This window comes from Streptopelia decaocto, assembly GCF_964273445.1.
Source record: "Streptopelia decaocto genome assembly, chromosome: 1".
NCBI lineage: Eukaryota > Metazoa > Chordata > Aves > Columbiformes > Columbidae > Streptopelia > Streptopelia decaocto.
In genome coordinates, this window is record NC_138663.1 from 127,768,471 (window position 1) to 127,792,359 (window position 23,889).

Below are 23,889 nucleotides of genomic sequence, written 5' to 3' on the forward strand. Positions count from 1 at the left end.
AGAAGCAGCACACCAGTGTCATCTTCAGGATTTGTGAAGACACAGACACCACTAGAGAAAATAAATCGATCCCTCTTTCTTACTGCAAGAAGGTTTTTTTTTTTGAACAATAAAATGAAAGGTAATGGCTCTGCCTTCAGGTTCTGGGAGAGAATATCTTCGTCTCCCTCGAAAGAAGTGCCTAACATACGATGAGTACTAATATATAACCTCACAGCACAAAAATGCATGTGAAGCACTGTTTTACCCAGTCATCTAAAAATAAGCCATCTTCTAGTCTTCCCACTCTCTGAAAAAAGAAGCCAGTCAGGTCTATTTGCGGAACAGAGTTGCTGCTGTATGCCCAGATCTACAGAAGCTTTCAAGGTCACCAACTGCAAGTCATCAGCAAAGGGTGGTCTTCTTTATGGTGTTATGCCAATGTCACGGCTTACAGCATTGTCCAGCATATAAATTATTTTATGCAGACTGAAGCATTTTAAGGATATTTTATTAAATGTGTTCTTTGTATACATTATACATGCACATATAAATAAAAATATGGAAAAAAATCACAGATGACCACTGAAAGTCTCTTCTTTGGCAAAACAACGTATACTAATGGAATGGATAAGGTAAGAAGTTAAACAGATTTGTAATTGGCAGCTGATAAGATCTAGAAACAGTCTGGCAGCCTATATACTGAACTTCTGAGTTCCAGCTCAGGAGTTTCTAAATACTAATTTTCATTACATTATCCTCTACTCCTAACTGTTGCATGGGCAAGTCAGAAATAGTCCATTGCTGCTGCTGCTGCTTCTGAAAAACTGACAGTGTGAGAACATGTACGTGGCAAGTACATCTTTAATTAAAAAAAAGTGGGGGGTGAAAAGGAGAAAAATTATCTTTTTATTCAAAATTGTAACACTTAATTTACTCGGAATTACTGTATGTGCAAAATGTGTGCAAATGTGGGGAGAACTCCCATCACTAGTATCTTATCTTGGAAGAGAATGGACTGCCTGTCTTCGTCCAAAAGACTGTTACTACAGTATTACAGCTAACTAAGAGCTGCTTTGTTGGTGGTTTAAAAAAAAAAATAAAAGTTCAATATATGATTTAGACTAAAATATTTGTAATTTCAAAGATCTCTATTGCATCTTTGACTTCAGGACTTTCAGATACTTACTGCAATGCCTCACATACATCCTTTACCACCAAGAAGTCACTTTTAAATCTGTAACAAAAATCTAAAATGTAACTTTAAAAAAGAATCAGCAATCCTCCTACACATGGGCAGCGTTTTCCAGATTTTCAACTATGCAAATCAGACTACCAGAATTGTTAATCTGACTTGCTTTCTGGCTGCCTTTATTTTACATGGTATTTCAAATATAATTATTCATTTGTACTAATAACAACTGCGAAGACCAACAACCAAAGTTCTTCACAAGGTACATACAAACCCAAATCTCTCTGGTAATAAACAACCTGAAATGCAACTCAGCCAAGACATTCTGAGGACCTATTCCTATGCTTAGTTCAGATGCATGACAAAACACTGAAAGAATGGATGACTAAAAAAGAATTTCGCACACAGAAGCTGAAAGCAGAAAAATCCACAGTGCATAGCTCAGAATCAATATGTAATTTATTCTCTTTTGTAAAACGTATAGTGTGAATTATCTAATTAGCATTGTAACAAGTTTTTACTGTGAAACAAAAGCTATTTATTTTATAAATGTTGCAGACGGTAGTCAGCACTCTGTGTTTCTTCATGAACACCTTTACCCTGGGGCTGAAGAGGGCTTCTGCTGAGGGATAATAGTGTGGATTCTCATCACAGATCATAACTGGGAAGACCAGTAAAAGGACTTGACAATTACCAGAAATATTTATAGCCAGAAACTGGTTCTGGTCTCTCAACCATTTTAACACTGTGTTACCTATCGCACACTCTTCACTCTTAGGATATGTGAAGCTTAATTGTTGCTTGTCAGCTGAAGTCTTGAAGTAACATTTGCACATTGGTCATTTCCACCATAAAGACAGACGCTGATTAATAAATCTGCATTAAGTTATCTGAAAAAAAGAGGTGCAAAATACAGAAGACCCCCAATAATGACCCCCAAACCCTTTAAATTCAATTCTCTGTAGGCAGGTTCCATAAGAAATAGTAGGAAAAATGTGAAAGTCAAACTTGACAACTATTAAAGCAGAAATACTTGTGTTCTGCAACACTAAGCTCAGTCCTACACTGGGAAATAAACTAAGTGATAGCACATGGAGAGATGGCTAAGATATTTTAGTAATGTTTATAATTTTTCCTTTTTTTTTTTTTTTTAATAAGACCAACATTTTGGGAGATGTGTATTTATCAGAACAATACATGTGTTTTTCCTCAACCAATATATTAAACTCAGTCAACCAGAAATACAGATATTCAAATTCCTATCTTACTTCAAGGTTTTTCTGTGATTGAATTAATTACTTGTCCATCTTGTGTGTCTTTTGAAGCAGGAATAAATCCAAGAGCCTGTAGTATACCCGCAACTTTAAACAAAATTAAAGCAGCACTAACATATTTGGGGAAAGGATGGGGAAAGCTAGCGATACTTACTTAATTTGAAAGAATTAATGTACCTGTATCCGACTTCAATACCCAATTCCCTCAAAATGCAGGAAGTTGACAGAAAATGAATGACCGAGTGGAAGAGTATTGATAAATTCCTACTTTACTCTTTACACAGCCAACTGATCCCTGACTCCATCCACTCCCTGAACCCTTCCTGAATACACAGATCTGAGAGACCTTGTTAATAAAGGCTGAAACAAAGAAAGTACTGAGCACCCCAGCCTTATCTGTGTTACTCCAGCCATATTACTACCATCACTCACACCACTGAGCAACAGAACCACTTTTTCCCTGTTCAGTCTTTCACTGTTAACAAAGTCATAAAAGTTGTTCTTGTTGACCTTGATCCCTTGCAAGTACCAACTCCAGGTGAGCTTTGGCTTTCCAAAAACCAGCCCTATGTGCCTGGCTAGTGTTTGTGAATTCTTCCTCTGTATCCCACACCTGCTCCCACCTGCTATATACTGCACTAGAACTAAGCTGCAGCCACGAGTTCCCTGTAACGACAAGACAGTCCCCTGATAGATCTACCTGAATTCCTGGGCTGTTTTTGCATTTGGAAGATGCTGCTCTTAATGAGCTGCCAACCTTAATGAACTCCTTTATTCTTCAGAGTTGCCCCCCAGGGATTCCACACCTACCCATTTCCTGCATAACTCCCAAGATTTGCCCTCACTGCCTTCCTCACTCTTCTCATGATTTTGAGAAACACTTCCAGCATTACACAGACAGAAAAGCCAGCTCTGCCATTGCTTATTACAAGTTTCAGTACAGTGCACAATTCAGAACTGACTAGACAGACAAGAGTTAATTATCTCACAATTCTTGTTGCTAGAGTAACAGCACTACTTTTCTATTTATTTGTATCATCTGTTCCAGGAAAGCCACCAAGGCAACCTTCTATCTGAAGAAGTTCACCGTACAATGAACAAACTGTCAAGATAATTTCTGGATGCAGTGGAACTAGTACTAAATTTATTATAGCCCAACATAGGGGAATTTGGAACTTCTCTCTCCTGCCTTTCACCTGTTCACTAGGGAGTGAGGTAAATTATTTCAAAATGGTAATTAGAGAAGCTTGTGGGAGCTTCTAAGACAAAACCAAGGAAAAGTGAGGGAACAGAGATAATACAGGGTTAGACTAATAAAAGCGTTTGCTGATATTTTTCATTTTTCTGAATCACTGCAATAGAAAATTAATTGGCAGCTCATTCTAGGGTGAAAGTGAGCGTTGATAACCCTGCAGAAGACATGAAGAGAGCAGAAACTAAATAACAAACTTGTTATTCCCCTGCCCCACTACAGTATATTTACTCTTCCAAATGGAAAGATGTAGTTAAAGCCTTTACAGTCAGCTGCATATACATCTGTTGATCAACCAAAAATTAAAACCTCAGTCTCACACATATACTTGAGTCACTTAACTTCTGAGCAAAGTTTGAAATTCTTGCTAGGGGAAAAGATAAGCATTTTTTAATTCAACTAACAGGTCAAAAAGCACAATCCTTCTCAATTATGCAGGGTTTTTTAAAGATATCAGGAACAGAAAACTACAGCTATTTTGCAAGGAAATCCAGACAGGGTTTCCTTGAATACAGGTTTTCATTCCCCAAACACAAATTTTTAGTTGGAATAATCTGACCTTCAGCACAATGGCATCTGAATGTCGTGGCTCAAGACCCAGGGTCCCCAAAATGAAAGCAAGTTTTCCCTTTGGGAATGACTCAGCAGAGACCTCACCCAAGGTAGCTGGCAAAGAACACATACAGTGGAATGAGTATCAACTGTGCCATGTGATCAAGGATCACAGCACTGCTTCCCGTAGTTTGACATGCACTCAAACAGCAAAATACAACACCTAATATTTGACAGACCCTCCACCCAGAAAATCCCCAACAAATTACTGTCTTCTGTTTAAGATTTTGACAACAGATTGCTAAAGATGTAATAAAGACTAATATTACTTTAGACACAGCAAAGACTCTCTAATAACTAGTTATAATGCAGATCCTAAAACTGGCACAAGTATTCAGCCTACAGGCCTCAAAGAGTAAAGAGATTACTAAGCCTCCCTTCCCACACATGACTTACTGTCCAGCTTGTTTTCTCACACCTGGGAGGTGAAAAGGAGAGTTGCTCTTTATGTGAGAGAGCAGCTGGAATACACAGAGCTCCACCTGGGGATGAACAATGAGTCAGTCAGGAGCTCACAGGTCAGGACCAGAGGGCAAAGCAACACAGGTGACATTCTAGTGGGTGTCTGCTGTAAACAGCCTTATCAGAAAGACATACATGAAACCTTCTTCAGACAACTGGAAGAAGCCTGACACAAGTGACTGAGAAGGCAAGGAGGGGAGGTTCTCTCTGCTGGACCTCATACTTACAAACCAGAAAGAACTGGTCAGGGATGTGAAGGCTGGGGGGGGCAAACTCTGCTTCAGTAACCACGAGATAGTAGAATTTGGGATCCTAAGAGGACGGAAAAAAAGTAGGATCATGACCCTGGACCTCAGGAGAGCACTCTTGGGCCTGTTCAGAGATCTGCTTGGAAGAATCTTGTGGCATATGGTCCTGAAGAGAGGTTCGGGCAAGCTTATAGATATTTCAGGTATAACCTCCTCCAAGATAACCAGGAAAACAAGTGGAGGCTGACCAAAGAGCTCCTGACAAAACTCAGACATAAAAAGGAAACATACAGGAGTCAGAAGCAGGGATGAGCAATCTGGAAGAAATACAGAAATGCTGTGTGAGTGTGCAGGTGTGGGGTTAGGAAAGCCAAAGCCCATCCAAAGCTACATCTGGTGAAGTACATGAAGGGGAAGAATTACTTCCACAGGTGCATCGGAATGGGGACCTGGTCATAAAGGACAAGAGGAAGGTCAAGTGGCTGAATGCTTTTTTCACCTTTACTGGTAAGATCAGCCTTCCAAAATGAATTTCAAATTAAATTAAAGACATCAAAACCAGATATTACTGTACCTACAGTATATATTTATATATTTAAGAGAATATTCCTGCTAAATCAGAATACAAGGTACTGATAAGAATATTCTCAGCTGAGGTAGAGATGGTGGTCAATAGAACTTCTTCTGCATACCTGGTTTCTACAGCGTATTGAAAGGAGAAGGCAGACAAGGCAGAAGTGCACAAGTAACAGTCAAATTCATAGATCATACTACACAGAAGCAGTAACTTCAGATTACTGGAAAAAAAAAGTCATGTTCATGTGGAGCATCAGTTACCAGTTGCATACTCTTTGAATAGAACAAAATAAAAGAAATATGTGATCACAGGTTAATAATACTGATGTCATAGACTAGATCAGCAAAGCTGTCACCACAGTCCACTGTTTTTATGACTCTCAGACAACTGTTCTCCTAGACAAAACCTTTATAGTAGCGAGTAAGACACAATTCATCTACTTACTCGTATAACAAGAACAAAAATACTTACTAACTTTTTAATGCACATGCAAAGCCAAGATGACTTTTACACAGTACTGTCACGGGACTGAGCAAGCTACACTAATAGGAGGAGAAAAAGTCACATCTGATAGAATCTACTAAGCATCTCCTTTACAAAAACAACTCTTCAGACAGTTCCATTTCTATTGTACCTATACAACCATAGGCAGGGAGTACTAAGTTAGTTACTTTTTACCATGTGGAAAGTACATGTTTAAAGCTGCCAGGCTGCATCACTCAAAATCTTGGGTTTAGTTCCCCTTGAGAATTTTGTCATGCAAATTTTGTTGCGATTTTGACCCACAATTTGCACCTTACCACTACATTGCACTTAAGAAGTGTGCTAAGGTTGTAAGTCATCATCTTTTCCTCGTCTTTTCCATTAAAGGAGAGAGGCATGACTGTATTGTGTTTATTAAGCAGAATTTATTTTTCAACAAATCAAACAGTTTCAAATGGCAAAACACCCAGGGAAGCAGAGCTCCAAAATGAAAACTTTTTCTATCATCCCCCAATAACTGTTAGGGATCCTCCTCAATACATGCAGAATACAAGTATTAAATGGGTTACATCAAGTTAGCATATTCATTCTTATTACATTGATCTTACAATTTTTACTACAAAAACCACCACAGGTTGTTGGTTATTACAGTAAGACAATTACTGCCCTAGTTAATAGCCCACTGCCTACAGCACATAGCTGAGTCTTCTACAGCTTACATACTATTTTAAGTTACAGGTCATAAGGTATAGGCATGCCATGGAACCCTAACTCTGCATTTTACCATTTCTGCTCAGATTCTTATCTCAGACTTGAAGATATATAATAACTAAAGCACAATAACAACTGCTCTAAGGTTAGCGCACTTACACTGATACTGAATATTTTAATGATAATGAATGATCTTCTTCATAAGAACTGAAACATGAAACATTTATTGCAACACTGACCTCTGAAAATAATTTAAAGATTAAAGTTCTGTGTGTTTTGAAATGTCAATGCAGCAATGGTTCTCAGTTAAGAAACTTAAAACTTGAACAACCCTATTTCAGTGAAGAGAAGCCTTTATCACTACTAAATATACACTCCTAACTCTGTTACAACATTCCCAAGTGCTTCCTTAGTAAATATCAATCTTAGAGGCTTATTGTCCCCTGTCTAGTGAAATTTAGCAGGTAGAACAAGAGCCTCAAAGGAAGGAAATACAGAATAACGCACAAAAATTCAGTGATATAAGCAGTTAGGTAAGAGGCATCAAATTTGTTCAGTGATCCTGCAATACTAGCAGAAGGGCCTCAACTGGCTGTAAAGCAACAGCAACTGTATGAGGTTCCCAACTACACCAGCAATTGGCCTTTTTGACATACTGATGAGCATGCTTGAGTTTATTAATAAATGTGATGACCTCCTTGTGTGTGTGTGTGTGTGTGTGTGTGTGTGTGTGTGTGTGTGTGTGTGTGTGTGTTTTCCCCACCCCCCCCCCATTATCCAAAAGAACTACCTAATTTTGAGTTTCAGTTCCAACAGGGGATGAAATAAATATCTTCTTATAGTTAGTTGCTATGGAAATAGTATTTCACAACTGGACCTCTATTGGAACAAAATGTAGAAAACAACTACAAAAAAAAAGGCGCTCTCATTCCTGAGAATCAGTCGCTTAAAGACACATGGACTAAGGATGGGGCTCAGACAACATTTTGGGGACTAATCCCAGACTTGTACCTCCATAAAATGGAACATGTAACTTCCTAGTGATACATCAGTCTCCCTCTTTTTATGTGCCCTCAAATAATTATGACTGGTATCTACCCATCCTGACCAAACTTGTGAAATTATATCTGGAGATTAATATCTCAGATAGAATTTCATGTTCCTTTCAAAAAAACCCTCATATCACCTATACTCCTCTTTGGTCTGTAAGTTTGAGGCATATGCATTTTTTAAACAGAAAACCGATGCAAAGGATAAAAACAATATCTACGTACTTGTTCCTGATGTATATAGTCTGTGCCACTAAAAGAAAATTGAGAGATAAATTTGCCACCGCATTTCTTCCAAGACAGTCTGCTTTTTTACATTGAATGGCCACTCAAATTCTTCATCACTGGAATTAACAGATTATGAGCAAACCTTCAAGACTGTTATACCTTTAATTCCCCTAGTGCAGCCCTTCATACCTCCAGTACTCCCCACCCTTGATCATTTTATGGGAAGAGACTGTTATGCACTGAAATTCTACCTTCCTCACATAGAAGAGCGGAAAGAGGTTATTAAAGAAGAATTCAAGCACTGCTTTAAAGTCACGTTGGCCACTAAAGAATTATTCTAATCGAATGATACTGACTCAATCTTGAATTTGCACTCCATCCATTAAGAAATAGAACTGGCTTTAAAGACAAGATGCAATTGTTGCGTCTCTTCAAAATAGGTCTTCCTGTATAAAATAAACAAGATTTTCATCATCTTTAAATCCAGTCAATAGTTTTATCATTCTAACAAAAGCTTGAACTGCCAAAGGTTGCACATCAGATGAAAAATTCCAGTCTGGAGAAGCTGCTGGTTACCTTAGGGAAACAAGGAAAAAATCAGAATTTACAGATGTCCTGGATGTAAAAAAGATTTTCAGTTACTAAAAGACTTGGACAGATCAGATGCACTTTTCAGCAAACGAGTAATTCCTCTTCCTCGCATGGTACTTATTCCATAAAGGGAAGTCTTCACACCACATGGAGAATCACCTATTAAATTAAATACAATTTGCAAATCAAATCAGCCTTTAAATCTCACATAAGCTAATGGAACTGTTCTTCACATGCTGTGGAGTTGAAGCTATTCAATAGCTCCAATACAAAAAGTCAGAGACAGAGGTTGTGTCCTCTATAAACATCAAGACCTCAAGATCCCATGATTTAAAACTGGAACAGTTTCAAAGTTTAATTCAGTGTGTTATTTTATATGCAAGAAAGTAAGCTACAAAGAATTCTTAAGAGTTATTTATCTTGCAAACTTGATTCTGTTCCTCTGAAGATTAGCCATGAACTGCCCAGATGAACTGAGCTCACGTGTCTTCTATTAAAAAAATTTCATCCCTCAAAAAAGACTTAAAATGAGCAGTCTTTATAAACCGAGTTATAACAGCTTATTTGCAACAAATACCAGATAAGTGTGCCCATACAATGACTTAAGAGCAAGGAGAGTATTTTAAAGATGGTCCTGCTTCAAAGCACCTCAGCATATGAGAATGTATTTCATGTAGCAGAAAAATAAGGGGGGGGGGTATAGATCAGAGAGCAACATCTCTAAGAAAAACAAAATTTTGAGAGACCTTTTTGACCTTAAGATTGTGTCCAGCAAGAAAATGGCAGTTCTTTATGTCTGCATCTTCAGAAATTCAGTGAAATTCTCATGCAGGAATAAGTGCAGCTCACACAGAGTTATTTAAGCTTTCTGTCCCGAGAGGCAACATCTAAACACAGCACTCTGAAAAAGCACCAGTTGGATTAAGTTTAAATAACTCTTTCCCCTTACGAATGTGAAAATTTCAAACTCACAATTAGAAGGGACAAACTCTTGATCCTGACTTGGAGAAGTGAAATGTCTGTCACATCCAGAACCCTCAGCCTTCATTTTCTGTAGGAAGAAATAAACATTCAAAATAATATGCGTCATCTAGAACGCAGTATACACACCTGTCCAGTAAACCTACCAACTGTGGTCAAAAATCACAATAAATGACTCAGCTAGTGATTATTTTTGTTTCATCAGTCTGCCCAACATATGTTGCAAAAGACAGCATCCAAAGAGAAAACAGTTAACCTGAAACTGACAAGTTTGACACTTGAGTTAACTAGAAATACAACATGATACCAGTTTAAAGAATCTGACCTGAAAACGTCCAGCAGCCAGTACCACCATCTTGGTATTTGTGCTTTTACCACAATCAGAGTCTTGAAGAGGCAGGTGAGCAGCTGTGAGTGAGACTCCATACACATTAGCTAAAGATTTACTGATGCAATAACTTGACCAAGAAAAAAAGAAAACAAGAAAAGTTTGGCTAAGAGGGCTGTAATGCTTATGTATGGAAGCACAGCATTTTCAGTTCTTTAGCTGGCAAACAAAAGCAACCACAGACTCAGCTGCACAGAGCAGGACATTATTGCAGCAGCTAAATAGTTATGCAGCATCCTTCCAAGACCACCAGCCTGTTCACATCAAATTAAAACAATTGCTTCCCCAGACTATCAAATGCAGCCACTTAGAAGTGTGAAAAGCAACTTTTTTTTTTTTGCAAGTCACAGAAGTACATGAGTTTTTTAAATTAAAAACTATCCATTAGTATCTCTCTTAAATTGCTACTACCACCGACATCTTACATGGCATTTCCTTGTTTCCCAACTATTTACTTTCCCTTTCTGCACAACAAAAAGACTACAGAACTGTATGTATCTACATTACATGTAAGGCAGTATAAAAGTTTGCAAACTAGAGACGTATTAGAATTTCTCACCAAATACAGGTATACTAAATCTCTGAAGAAAAAGAGTGAATTCTAATTTAATTAACACTTCTCTCAACTCTCCGATAGTAAGTAGAGGTAGTGAAAAGAACACTACAGACTGATGGACAATATCACAGAAATTATATTACATCTAAGTGCTAAGACTTACAGCACACTCCTAAGCCATACAAACAGTGATGAAAATTAGAACAAAATCTTGGGGGTAGATGGAATAAATAAAACTCAGTATCTAGAACGACAGCGCTCCAGGCAGCCAGAGCCAAACACATGCGTCTATAAAAAAATAAGAAGTCATCATACTGGAGATAACTCCTTAGCAATACTCACGCCATTTTCTTACAGGACGCCAAAGCACAGCAGAGTATATCATTCTCTTCATGCCACTTGCACCTACATGAAATGAAGTTCAGGCTTATTTCAGAAGCATCTACCTCATTAATCAACATGAACAGCTGGTCTAATCAGAAGGAACATAAACAAATATTAAAGATGCCATCTTTTTGTCTCAGTGACCACATAGTACCTTTAAAATATCACAGAGGACCAGCGTTCAATAGCTAAGCTCCAAGTGGTTATGCAGAGTTAAGAGGCACGCTTAACACACAATCTGCTTCATGGGGAGATGGAGGGAAAGGAGAAAATAGAATCTGAAGAGACAAATGGTATTTAAAGGTAACAATTTGATGTTTCCCATTAATGTGAAATAGTTCCTGTTAGTATAAACATCCATACTTTCCTCTCCAAATATGTGTTTCAAAGTACATTTTCCCATTCTTGTTAAGGTCTCTCTCTAGTGTGAAAATACTTATGGAAATGAAAAACTAAAAGACAAAGTGACACTGATTATCCCAATGGACCTTAAAATCCATACTGTAAGCAGACTTTCAGAAATAATCTTAAAAAAAAAAAAAAAACACAAAAAACTATAATTTTATATCAAATCATTGGTTAAATTACTTAAAACAATAGCAGAGGAAAAGTTAAAAGTATTTTTCTAAGTTAACTATGTCATCACTAAATATTCCCCTGCAACATCACAAGCTGCATAACACCTCTAGAATCTGAAAGCAGGAAAAGCTTTATTGTTCAAGTCACATAAGGGAAGAAAACAAAACCAAAAAAAAAAAACCAACAAACAAACAAAAACCACAACCCACACCCTATAAAGTAAATAGGATACCAGATGTGTAATAAAGAACAGGCATTCTAGAGAAGAAATATAGGATCTAGTTTAGCAGTTATGCTCAAGAACTTGATATATAACCACTGGCAAACACACCTTGTCCCTCATCACAGTAGCAGCATAAGGCGTTTAACGTACAACACCAGCCAGGTCCCATCCAAATTACACTTCTAAGGAGTTCAAGTCTTCTCATTTCTATGATTTCCAGTTGAACATTGCAGTATATTTTATTCCCATTTTTTACCTCTTCCTTTAAATTAGGCCTCAGACTCAGAATTAACAAGCCATCTAGCTTCACACTTCTCTTGGGAAAGTATTTTTCATTTCCAGTTGTACTCATGATGTGACAAGAAGCATTTCTGATTAGAAGGCTTGCAGAACATCCTAGCCTAACAGCATATAAGCTGTGTGTCAGGCACCAAGACAGGTGAGGGTAATACACGTTTCCACAAAGAAGAACCCAACATACCTGGTATTACTGGAGAAATCCCACAGGAAGGCATCCAGTTCTCTACATACCCAATTCTTGGATGGCTCCTTCTGGTATTTCTTACGGTACAGTTCTATTACCAGGTCTTCTACAGCAAGAAGCTCTGGATGGCTCTCAATGCCTATAGCTCAGAGAAAATCCAGGTCAGGCAAACAAAGAGTCAGGGAATATTCTACTCAGCTCACTTCTCGGGCAGTCCCCGTTCATTACCCAGCCTCTTACCAGAACATCAAAGCTCTTGTAAAACTTAAGCTATCCCACCAGTGTTTTTAATAAAACTAGCAAAGTGCGTTGTCCCATACTGCCATAATTTTGTCCATCTCAGGAATTATGTATCCTACTTGCAGGCCCTCTCTCCTCAGAAGCTGTTAGTTTTCCTTTGTGTTACCATACACTCACCTTTCACAGTAATCTCACTGCCTCTAGTGCTCCTTTAACTGGCTGAGCAAGAAACAGTGTATGTTATTCTATGGATGTGCTCATTGCCCAAACAGCTGATCATGCTGCTGTCTTACTGTCACTGATGGGGAGCAAAAGAGGGAGAAACAGGCAAAGTAGTTCTAGCTATCAGTACCAGCTTTTATGAAACTTTTGAGACCCAAAGACTTTCAGACAAATACAGCTGTCCATGATTACATAACCTTCTTTATTGGGGAAAAAAAAAAATAAGGCCAAAAACGATCAATTTCCCACCTGTTAGGCTAGCCATTCGATGGAGACACCAGTTAATTCGGAATCTGTCGTTAGACTAACAGAAAGAAAATTTTTGTCACGTTGAAGCCGGATACAATTCTGACACCTGCAAGACTTCTGATTATGTCCCAAGAAGTCACCTCCAAAACAAAATTCAGTGTTTGTGGGACTGAATGTACACTCTTCCTGAAAATTAGCTTTAAGAGGAACAAATGCCACAGAGGCTTTCCAACCAAACCCCAGGAAAAATTCTGGACTAATGTTTGGGGACAGGTTAAAGGTTAACTTATACCACAGATATCTCAGCTGAGTGCTCTGAGATCTTTTTCAAGCATACTTCTTCAGAGCCCTATATTTATGAACAGAGGCCAAGATCCTGATCCTCTCTGCCTTTTTAAAGATTAACATTAGGCTTGAATGGAGTCAAAATGTATTATAGCTGTCACGAAGCTTAAACGCCGCTGAATCCTAATGGTTTTTTTTGCTCATTGGCAAATGAAACTTGAGCAAAAATTAAAATGTACAGTATTCCCATGGGGAAAGAGTCATAAAGATGTAAAAACATCCCTTAGACAAGCAGGATTGTGCAACTATTATTCAGCGTAATCAATTTAAGTAAATCTTAAAAGCCCTTAACCTAAGTCAAAACAATGTCAGAGACCAAGTGAAATGTTCATTGGTAGGCTAGAGCTAAAAGTGCAGACTGAAAGTAAGAAGGTAGAAAATTAGGTCTCTGCTTTATAAAGAAGGTTAGCGTCTAGGGGTCATTTCTTCCTGCATGGAACTGGGAAGCTTTGGAAAAAAAGAGGATCTTTTCCTACTCACTTGCACACTGATTAGGATTTAGAGTTAAGTATCTCCTTAATCATCCAACAGAAGTGAAATTAGAGGTTTTGATTTAGAGCATCTTACTTCAACCATGACCATACCCTGCAGTAAAAATATGGCCGAACACCTCTGGCTGGCTGGACAAACTCAAGAAGTTCCCGTAAGACAACTGCATAACAAGTACGTAGAAGATGAAATCCAGATATAGGGATCTTGTGAGTGGCATCACCTAATGAAGGAGGGAGGGAGAGGCAGAAAAAAAAAAAAAGTTATGAGAAGTGCCGTTTCTTTAAATGATACAGTTCCCCCCCAGCTTTGTATCTTTTTATATACTTATATGTATACACACAAACATACACATCTCCTCTTCTCTAGAGGCAGTGTTTGTGAATACACTATTAGAACCTTGCTTCCATCATCAGAAAACTGGCAGGTCTGGACTCTGAGCAAACACACACACACACCACTTTTAAAAGGCCATTATCTAAATATTTGACATAGGAAAACAGGGGCCGAGTTTGTTCCCTCTATACAGAAGGGGGGAAGTGTCCTAACAGAAACAAACTGAAATCTATAAACACTACTTAAGAGTCACAGGGGAAACAAAGCAGGCCAAGCCAGACAAAACAACAGTATAAATACTGTAACTTTGTTGACATACGTAAAGCTGCAAAACACTTTCAACTTCTAAATACAAATTAGTATCTTTTAGTTATGCTCTTATGAATTAGCACTTCATGCTGAAGATATACACAAGGGTTATCAAGGGAAGGACACTGTGCTCACATGGGCTTGAAAGCATTTAAAGCCATTCAGAGTTGTCCCATTTAAGAACATTCTGCAGTTATTTTTCAATTAAAATAGGAAGACAAAGTACAAATAACTCTGCCATTGAAAAATCCATTTTGGGTGAAGTGCTCTGGCATTCATGGGTACAAGAAACATAAAAAAGGTGACTGCAACAGGCTGCTCTGTCACTCCTTTAAGGTCTTCAAAATTTGACAAGCTCCCAGAAGGAGAAACTGTAGACTTACAGAACATTTGGATCCAGATCAGATAAGTTCAGTGTAAAACTGTACAACTTTGCATACCATCCTTTTTCTCCACTGATACTCACTAGCAGCCTGGCAGTGGTACCGAAAACCACGCGGTGGTACTTCTGCAGAAGAGCAGGGGAGACAGGAGAAAAAGAGCAATCATCATTCAACATCCACAATGACAGATCCTTTACTCTCAACTATATACCATAGTTTCATGTACAGAAACAAACAGCTTCATCTTTACCCCAGTCCACAAAAAGGGCTGCAAAGCTGACCCTGGCAACTACAGGCCTGTCAGCCTGACCTCGGTGCCTGGCAGGGTTATGGAGCAGATCATCCTGAATGGAATCACACAGCACCTTCAGGATGGACAAGGGATCAGACCAGCCAGCATGGGTTTAGGAGGGGCAGGTCCTGTCTGACCAACCTGATCTCCTTTTATGATCAGGTGACTCACCTGGTGGATGAGGAGAAAGCCATGGATGTGGTCTATCTGGACTTCAGCAAGGCCTTTGACACTGTCTCCCATAATATACTCCTGCAAAAGCTGGTCGCCCATGGCTTGGACAAGTGTACTCTACGCTGGGTTAAGAACTGGCTGGAGGGCCGGGCCCAGAGAGTGCTGGTGAATGGGGCTGCATCTAGCTGGCGGCCAGTCACTAGTGGTGTTCCCCAGGGGTCAGTGTTGGGTCCAGTCCTGTTTAACATCTTTATTGACGATTTAGATGAGGGGATTGAGACCATCATCAGCAAATTTGCTGATGACACCAAGTTGGGAGGGAGTGTCGACCTGCTGGAAGGCAGGAGGGCTCTGCAGAGGGATCTGGACAGACTGGAAAAATGGGCTGATTCCAATGGGATGAAGTTCAACAAGGCCAAGTGCCGGGTGCTGCACTTTGGTCACAACAACCCCCTGCAGCGCTACAGGCTGGGCGCAGAGTGGCTGGAGAGCAGTCAGACAGAAAGGGACCTGGGGGTACTAATTGACAGGAAGCTCAACATGAGCCATCAGTGTGCCCAGGTGGCCAAGAAGCCCAATGGTATCCTGTCCTGTATCAAAAATAGCGTGGTCAGCAGGACAAGGGAAGTGATCCTTCCCCTGTACTCTGCATTGGTGAGGCCACACCTGGAGTATTGTGTTCAGTTCTGGGCCCCTCAGTTCAGGAAAGACATTGAAGTGCTGGAGCAGGTCCAGAGAAGAGCAACACGACTGGTGAAGGGACTTGAACATAAGACCTATGGGGAGAGGCTGAGGGAGCCGGGGTTGTTTAGTCTGGAGGAGGCTTAGAGGTGAGCTCATCACTCTCTATAACTACCTGAAGGGAAGTTATAGCCAGGTGGGGATTGGTTTCTTCTCCCAGGCAGTTAGCAATAGGACAAGGGGGCATGGGCTTAAACTCTGCCAGGGGAAATTTAGGCTGGATATTAGAAAGAAATTCTTTACAGAGAGAGTGGTCAGGCATTGGAATGGCCTGCCCAGGGAGGTGGTGGACTCGCCGTCCCTGAAGGTTTTTAAACTCAGATTGGACATGGCACTTAGTGCCATGATCTAATAAATGGGCTAGAATTGGACCAAGGGTTGGACTCGATCTCTGAGGTCTTCTCCAACCCAGTCGATTCTGTGACTCTGTGATCTTGCCTTGTGGCCTCATACAAGTGCCACAACTATTTTTGAAAGTTACTTTCAATTATATGTATTTTAAAAAACAAAGCATATTTTTAGTGTGTGTGTTTATGTTCAATCAAGACAAATATTCAATGGCATGAAATATAAAGCACAAACACCTGAAGGTCATCCTGAATTTATTCTACCCTCTTCATGCAGTTCTGATGCTTAAGTCCATCTCTTCAGAAACAATCAGTATTGCTCTGACATTTTAAAAAGTCCAACCACTTACAGTCAAAAAAATAAACCCATTTTAATACGAGAAATCTAATCTGGGCAGCAGTAAGTGACACTAGAAAGCCTCCCTCTCACCCCAAAGCAAGATGAACTACTTCTTGTCTCCCACCCTTGGGATTTACCTGGGTCTATGAAGTGATGGAAATCAGCCATTATGCCATCCTGTAGGGAGTACTTGACACACCCAATCTCACAAGGAAGGAAGCGCTGTTCACAGTGGGATGGCAGCTTGCCATGGCTGTAAATGTTCAGGAAGTAGAAGATATCTGTGACCACAGCTGAAAGGGGGGGAAAAAAAAAAAAAAAAAAAAAATCAGAAGAGCCACCAGAGGTCACAGCAAGTCATCCCAGCCTCACTTCCTCCAGTGAAAGCTTCAGTGTACTTTATCATGAGTGAGTAAGGTAGGGCATCAACCGAGTAAAACACACAGATGTTTCTCTGTATCTGAGATGACAAGGTAACTAATACTTATGCAAGAGTCAGGCATATTGGTAGTCCTGCTACACCTTCCATAGATGCTACTGTGCACAGAGAGAAAAAAAAAAAAAAAAGTTAAAATAAAAATCAAACCCCAAACTCACGAGAACAGTAAGAGGCCTGGAATCCAACAGGAACTACTACTATTCCTTTTTATGATAGGTCAATAAGGCTAGGAAAAAAAAAAAAAAACACACACACCACAAACAGTAAATGCGTAAATGCGCAGCAGCCTCACAAGCTCAATTCAGTAACTTACAAAAGTTAAACAAGCTAGTAATAATCTTCCGGGATACAAGGAGATGAGAAGTCTGCTAATTAAAAGGATTACATGTCTTCCACTAAATGAGCTCCCAAAGAAGGTGGCTGGAATACCCAAGGCCAACGTTAAGAAATAAATTTATTGTCTACTAATTTTAAAAATATCCAACTACAAAAAATATTTCACAATACACTTTAATCCTTCTCTTCACAAATATCACATAACATTCTCATTGAAGTTTAAGGTAGCTATTTAACCCTTAAGGTTAAGCTTTGCCCCTCATCAAAAAATCCTACTTGTTCTACTAAATAATAGAGATGTATAACTGTTTTTACACAGAAACAATGCTGTATGTCAGACTTTATAGCATTTAACACCAGCTGTCCTAAGCCTGAATGCTGGTGCTCTCTTACCTGGAACTTAAACTCCACAAGCTGTGGGGTCATAAGACAGATACCTCTCCTACTTGAGTTGAACTGTTTTCCTTATGACGAAATGGATATAGCTTCAGGAAACCATACAGGACTTTTACTGAGAAATACCATCATCACACCTGTCTCAGTGATCCCTTATTATTATCCCTCTTGTTCAATTTAAAGATCAATTGTGTCAGCTCAAGCCACCAAAATCACCCTGATCAAACTTGTATCACAATGACAGGGAAAGTGACCTCTGGCAGGGAGGATGCTAACAGGTGTTACACTTCTTACGGAGCTACGCTTTCCTGCTCCCCTATAACCATGACAACATGAAAATAGTTCAAAAGACCTGTGAAGTAAAAGGCTTGAGCTGAAACTTAATCACACAGTAGACACAGCTTATATTAAATGGTCGGTTGACCTATCTTGTAAGCACCACCATTTATCACTTTTCAGGATAATGTAATATTCATGGGGAAAAGATTGCAGATGTGTTCATTACTCAATTCTAATCAAAACATCCACTTGAAGAGGGGACACAGATTAGGAAGGTTTCGTTTTCAAGAGTTCTTTCAACAAGGAAGCAAGCCAGGATGTTACAAGTACTGACAAATTACAGACCCTCTCTTTCACTCTCCCAAAGAGGCCACGTCATTGTTTTATTTTAATGCCTCTACAATACAAATTTTGAACTTCAATACCTAACAACTCTTCACCCTTTAAAATTGGTACAAGTATTCTTTTATGCTGAATTTGGATTAGGTCTTGTAAATCATACATGCAGGAGCTGAAGAATTACCTTTTTCTTAAAAACCTTGAAATCATTGTAAAAAACTATTAGTGGCTCTACTCCCATCAAGCTAAAAAACAGAAGACCGAATTATTCTGGGGCAGGGGAGGAGGGAGACAGACAACTGCACTGACTTCCCTCTATACTACAAAAGACTTTTTGTTTTGTTTTGTTTTGTTTTTTTTTACAGCAGTAGATTATTAGCTTAAAACAAAGCAGCAGTTGACACAGATGGCTATTAGCAAAATGTAAATATCCTTTGTATAGGCATAAGTTAGAATATCTATAAAGGGCAAGCTTTCATCTACTAGGATCAACTGCTTTAATACTACTATACCCTGATCGTTCTTCCAAGACATAGAGGCATCTGGAAGAGAAGTAGCACTGGGCACCTTCGTGGTCAGATGAGCAGGAACTGGATGAGCCAGATTACGCATCTGGAAAAGATGAGAAAGTTACATAAAATCAAGAGTCTACTAACCCCCAATAGGGTCCTTCACCTTCTTCTTTAAGAGGAACATATGACATCCACTAACAGTTATGGTTAGGTGGAACAAGTCTGCAGTTTATATAAAAGTGCCTGTGTACTTGCAGACTGGGAAGACAAGATTTCTCTTCTAACAAACTGAGAGACAGGTATCTTAGTATCTTGGTCAACCCACTACAACTAAGCTAAATTTACAAAATTGAATTTTTAAAAAATAAAGGATATTTCGTTAAGTTCAAACACTTGTCACAAACGAGGAACCTTTCAAATTGGTATTTCAAAACTTTTTCCATAAACTTTATGGAAAAGTTTGGCACATGCATTAGTTGCCTTTGACTAGGAATGGAATTCACTGAAAGCTGATAAAGCCTCAAGGAAGTAATGAAATTGCTCTGGTATGAGGCAAGTAAGAGGTGCACGTATGCCCCTTAAGCACTGTGTTTTAAAGTCTTTAAACTTACCTTCACCAGTAAAGTGTAGTTCATAGTAACATAGAATAAAGAAGTAAATGCAGTATTATCTACTTACTCAATCAAGCTCTTTGCTTTGACACACAAATTTTTACACTGCCAACCAAGACTGGAAGAAAAAAAGCTTTCTGACACCTCACATAATTCAAACTCTGAAGCAAATTATGCTTTGAGGAACTGCTGGGAGAAGGAGAGAGACAGACAGAAGAAAGAAACAAACGAACAAAGGACATACACACCCCTTTTCAAGCCAGTAAATATCAGAAGGGATTTCTGATCACAACTACATTCAGCTTGACATTAACTGCTTAATTCTACATTGGGGGATTTTGTCCTCCACCATAGCATTACAATTGTCTCCATAATCAAACCAATCTAAAAATAATGGCAAGGTATAATTATTCTATTTGTGTGTAGGTTGCAACACTTCATTGATGTAGTCCACCACACAGCCACTCAAGAATGCCAAATCAGCTGCGTATAATGTATGTCTCAGGCTGTTAGACAAGAACCACCTAGATAAGGACAGCCACGAAGCAAATGCAACATGAACCTATGACCAGAAGTCATACCAATTTTCAGTATTTAAAAAAAAAAAAAAAAAACTACATTGTAAGTCAGTCACTGCAAAATATCATTAAACATAAAACTAAGTTGTTAGAGAACTACATTTTACTTGGTAAGAGAGCCAAAAGGAACAAGCTGTGCTGGTTTAAAATGGCATATTCTCACCTTCAATTCAAACTAGAACAATTTTCTGCATCACCTTCGTAATGGTATGGACTACTACAGCAGCCATAATCTCCAGAGGTTGAAGACTATGCAGAGCTGGTGATCTTGCATAGTGTCATAACTGACCAAACCCCAACACCACTTACACCCCCTCTTATTTAGCTACATTAAACGGTCCTCCTTTCTCAGTGTTCACCTGTTCTGCTGTCTTCTGAGAGTGTTTCTTTACATTCCACTTACGAGCCTTCTCGGCATATGCCATCTTTTCTTCTTTAGTCAGCAACTTGAAGGAAAGCAAATTGTTAAAAAAAACTTCTTACTGCCTCCTTCTAGTAGCCCAACAAACTCTGGGTAAGAAATTAATTGTGCATTTCTAAAGGACATTATCAATGCTTGGCAATAACTGCCAACTGCTAAAACTGACTTAAACATTTCTAGTAGCTTTATCCCTAATGAAGCCATAAGCTTTGATCCAAAACACCTAACAAGCATGTGCTTTTGAAGTATCTTCAGACAAGGGCAAATTAGCACTGCCCCGCCACAAACAACCAATCTTCTGAAACTACTCTTGCCACCCAGGGATGCCACTACCCATCACACACCAGCCAAAGCTGACACCCTTGCTGCTGAGGGGAAGACAGAGGAGCTTCTGCTCTTTAGCTCGAGCCAGCTGAGGCCACTCAACATGCCCATTTGAGCCACTAAACACAGAACAGCTGAGCTGCCGACTAATTGCTCTCCAAGAAAGGCCACCCTGACATTTTGCCCCCCACACAACCTGCACAGGGGTGCCGCACAGATCCACCTGATGGGTGCTGCTTCCTCACCCTCAACAGCCAGGTGAGTGGCTATGAAACCCACAGCACTAGCACACAGTGGCTGGAGCAAAACACACCGCAGGCCTCCTCTCTGCCCTCCCCGCTGCTGAGCTGCGTTAACCCAAGACCGTTCTCCTTTCAGGAAGCCGGGAAGGGATGGACAGGAGAGAGCCCTTCTCCTCACCGCCCACGCCTCAGAGCAGTAGGGCACGGCGTCGACCACCCTGGTCACGGGCAGCCCGCGCCGCTGCAGCTCGGGCAGCTGGTCGCACACGAAGAGGCAGTAGGCGCTACGAGAGCCCTTCCGCTGCGCCATGGCAGCACCCGACCCCGCCCGGCCTCGGCCTCTCGCCGCCACGCCACGCCGCGGCAGCATCCACGAGGTGCCGCCCACAAGCCCCAGCTCCCAGCCCGCCTCTGCGGGGCGGAGCGGGAACGCGCCCGCCCTCGCTTTTGGCGGCAAGGGGGGAACGGCCGTTACGCGTAGCGGCCGCCCGGTCTCCTGCGTGCCGGTGTGAGTCGGGGGCTGAGTGGCGCCATCCGTCCCCACCTCGGGTGTTAATCTGTCACCTCAAGATGGGCTTCGAGGAGAGTGTGGCAGGGTTGTTTGGATTTTGGGTTTTTTTAATGTTTTTTTGAGTGCTGAAGGATGAGAGATGCCAAATGGGAGCGATTGCTTGCACGAGGTTCTCATAGACATTCGAAACGCAGGCTCCCCTCCCTCACAAAATGGCAGTATACCGAGCTTTCAAAATGAAAGACTCATACTCCTCTATACCCTCTCAATCTGAATTAATGTTATATACTGAATCTAGTGAAATCCTTACAAAGAGTCACTACGGTTATTTATGCAAATAGATATGTCCATCTGTACACACACACAAAATGTTCTCAGAAAGGCAAACTTGCTTATTAAAAGTAATTGGGGAGTTCTGCTATTCAGCCTCTCTTTTTGTGGTTTTGGTTGTTAGTTTTGTTCTGTAGTAGGTTTGTGGGGGGCGGGAGGAGGGGTGTGTTGTTTTGTTTGGTTTCCTTTCATCTATCTCATTGACATAATTGACACTTCCTTCACTGAAAGTTTGCATAGTGAGTCACAGTTCTGATAAGATAAAGGCTGGATATAATCTGATCTGCATCATCTCGAAGTATCAGTTGCTTCCCCCCTTAAGATTTCTATTGATCTCTCTCAAAAAACAAATGATCTTCACTGGCCATAGTAAAAAAAAAAAAAAAAAAAATAGCAGGGCAAAAACTACAAGTGGCTTTAAAACAAAGTTTAATTAGTTTACAGAAGGAATTGTGAAATCTGGTGACCTGCAACAGAGGGCCCTGTGTTTGACCTGAGACCGGGTTACTGAAGTGGTAGTGTTGTCATAGGCTCTGATTAAATTCTGACGAAGTTTTGCTGTCCCAGGCATGCAATGAGTCCCACATTCCTCACTGTTCCCCTTGTCTTTTGAGAGATCTCCTCCAGCATGTGGTTGCAGTTCCTGCAAAGCCTGCATAGTGCAGCAGAACAGGAGCTAGCACACTGTTTCTCACACAGCCATTGTTAGTGGAGTTACCCAGACAGTCTCGATAAAAATGTATGGTGTGGCCCCAGCCTGGAAGATTCTTTCTAATACTCTATTCCAGAGTCCTCTTGAATTTACCATAAACCTACACATGAGGATAAAATGGTGATAAAACACTTCCATGCATTTCCAAATCACTGGAAAACTCTAGCTCTCCCCCTCATTTTAGCTGTTTTTTTCATCTTCTGTTTAAGTATCCTAAGTCTGTTTAGCTCCAAAGGATGTAGCTGTTGTTTAAATCCTTGGCTTAGCTGATTGTGTTTATCACTGCTGTAACTGCTGGCAGGTAAGGTCAGATCAGATTGCTCTTGCATCTCACTAGTGGCTGGTTTCTCTGAAGGTTAAATGATGCTGGCACAGTTTAGTCTTCTGGAGGTTACTCTGTCTTGCTCAAATCTGGTGAAACAGTTTAGTTTATATTTGTGAACCACTTACTGAATTTGCTTTTAAACATACAGGAGTCAATCATATTGTTAGAAACATATAAAATGGTGATGTAAACTCAATGAGAATGGGTAAGCGTTTTTAAAGTCACTTTCACTGTTGTGGAAAATAATTTATATTCTGGTCTAGTTCCTGATACATTAACACTAAATCTCTGAGGAGAGACTGCAAGAAATAACTCATAAATACAAATTTCTGCACAGAGTCTAGTTTTTCAGCCAGAAGGGCAAGTATTTACTGTTACATTACTCTAAGAGTTGTTGCTAGGATCTGTGAACATTTGTTTTACTTTCACACCATATTATTTTCTCTAGTATGCTGCTTTGGGACCCACCCTTTAGCAGTCCTTCCTTTTAAAGAAATTCAGATAATACACGCATCAACTGTTTGAAAAACACAAGGCTCCAGCAATAGCTCTCCTAGGGCTAGAGGTGTGGTTGGAAAATAAAATTCTTAAGCAGTGGAGAAAGGATTTTCCTTCGTGGGGTGGGGGCCAGAGAATAAACGGGGAACAGATACTCTTCAGAGCACCATGTCATCAGTATTCTTCCCCAGGGCACTGGGGAGAGCCCAGTGTCTCTGAAGAAACTCATGTTTTAACTCTTCAATTGTCTGTGTTTAACCTAGCTGGCAAATGAGTTCTCTGGACCATTTCTACTGATTTGTAAATAACTTTTGTA

At 40.0% G+C, this 23,889-nt stretch overlaps 1 protein-coding gene across 1 annotated transcript; it reads right to left on the bottom strand.

The window, feature by feature from the left end:
* Positions 1-8,701: 8,701 nt before the first annotated feature.
* On the bottom strand, positions 8,702-21,507 carry MAEL (maelstrom spermatogenic transposon silencer; the record flags this gene model as incomplete). Its single annotated transcript, XM_082061620.1, has 12 exons — positions 8,702-8,817; positions 9,631-9,709; positions 9,965-10,097; positions 10,926-10,988; positions 12,251-12,392; positions 12,965-13,019; positions 13,894-14,021; positions 14,910-14,951; positions 16,858-17,013; positions 19,022-19,121; positions 20,570-20,656; positions 21,376-21,507. 12 exons carry the CDS (start codon positions 21,505-21,507, stop codon positions 8,702-8,704), a joined length of 1,233 nt encoding a protein of 410 aa, XP_081917746.1.
* Between the last annotated feature and the right edge of the window lie 2,382 nt (positions 21,508-23,889).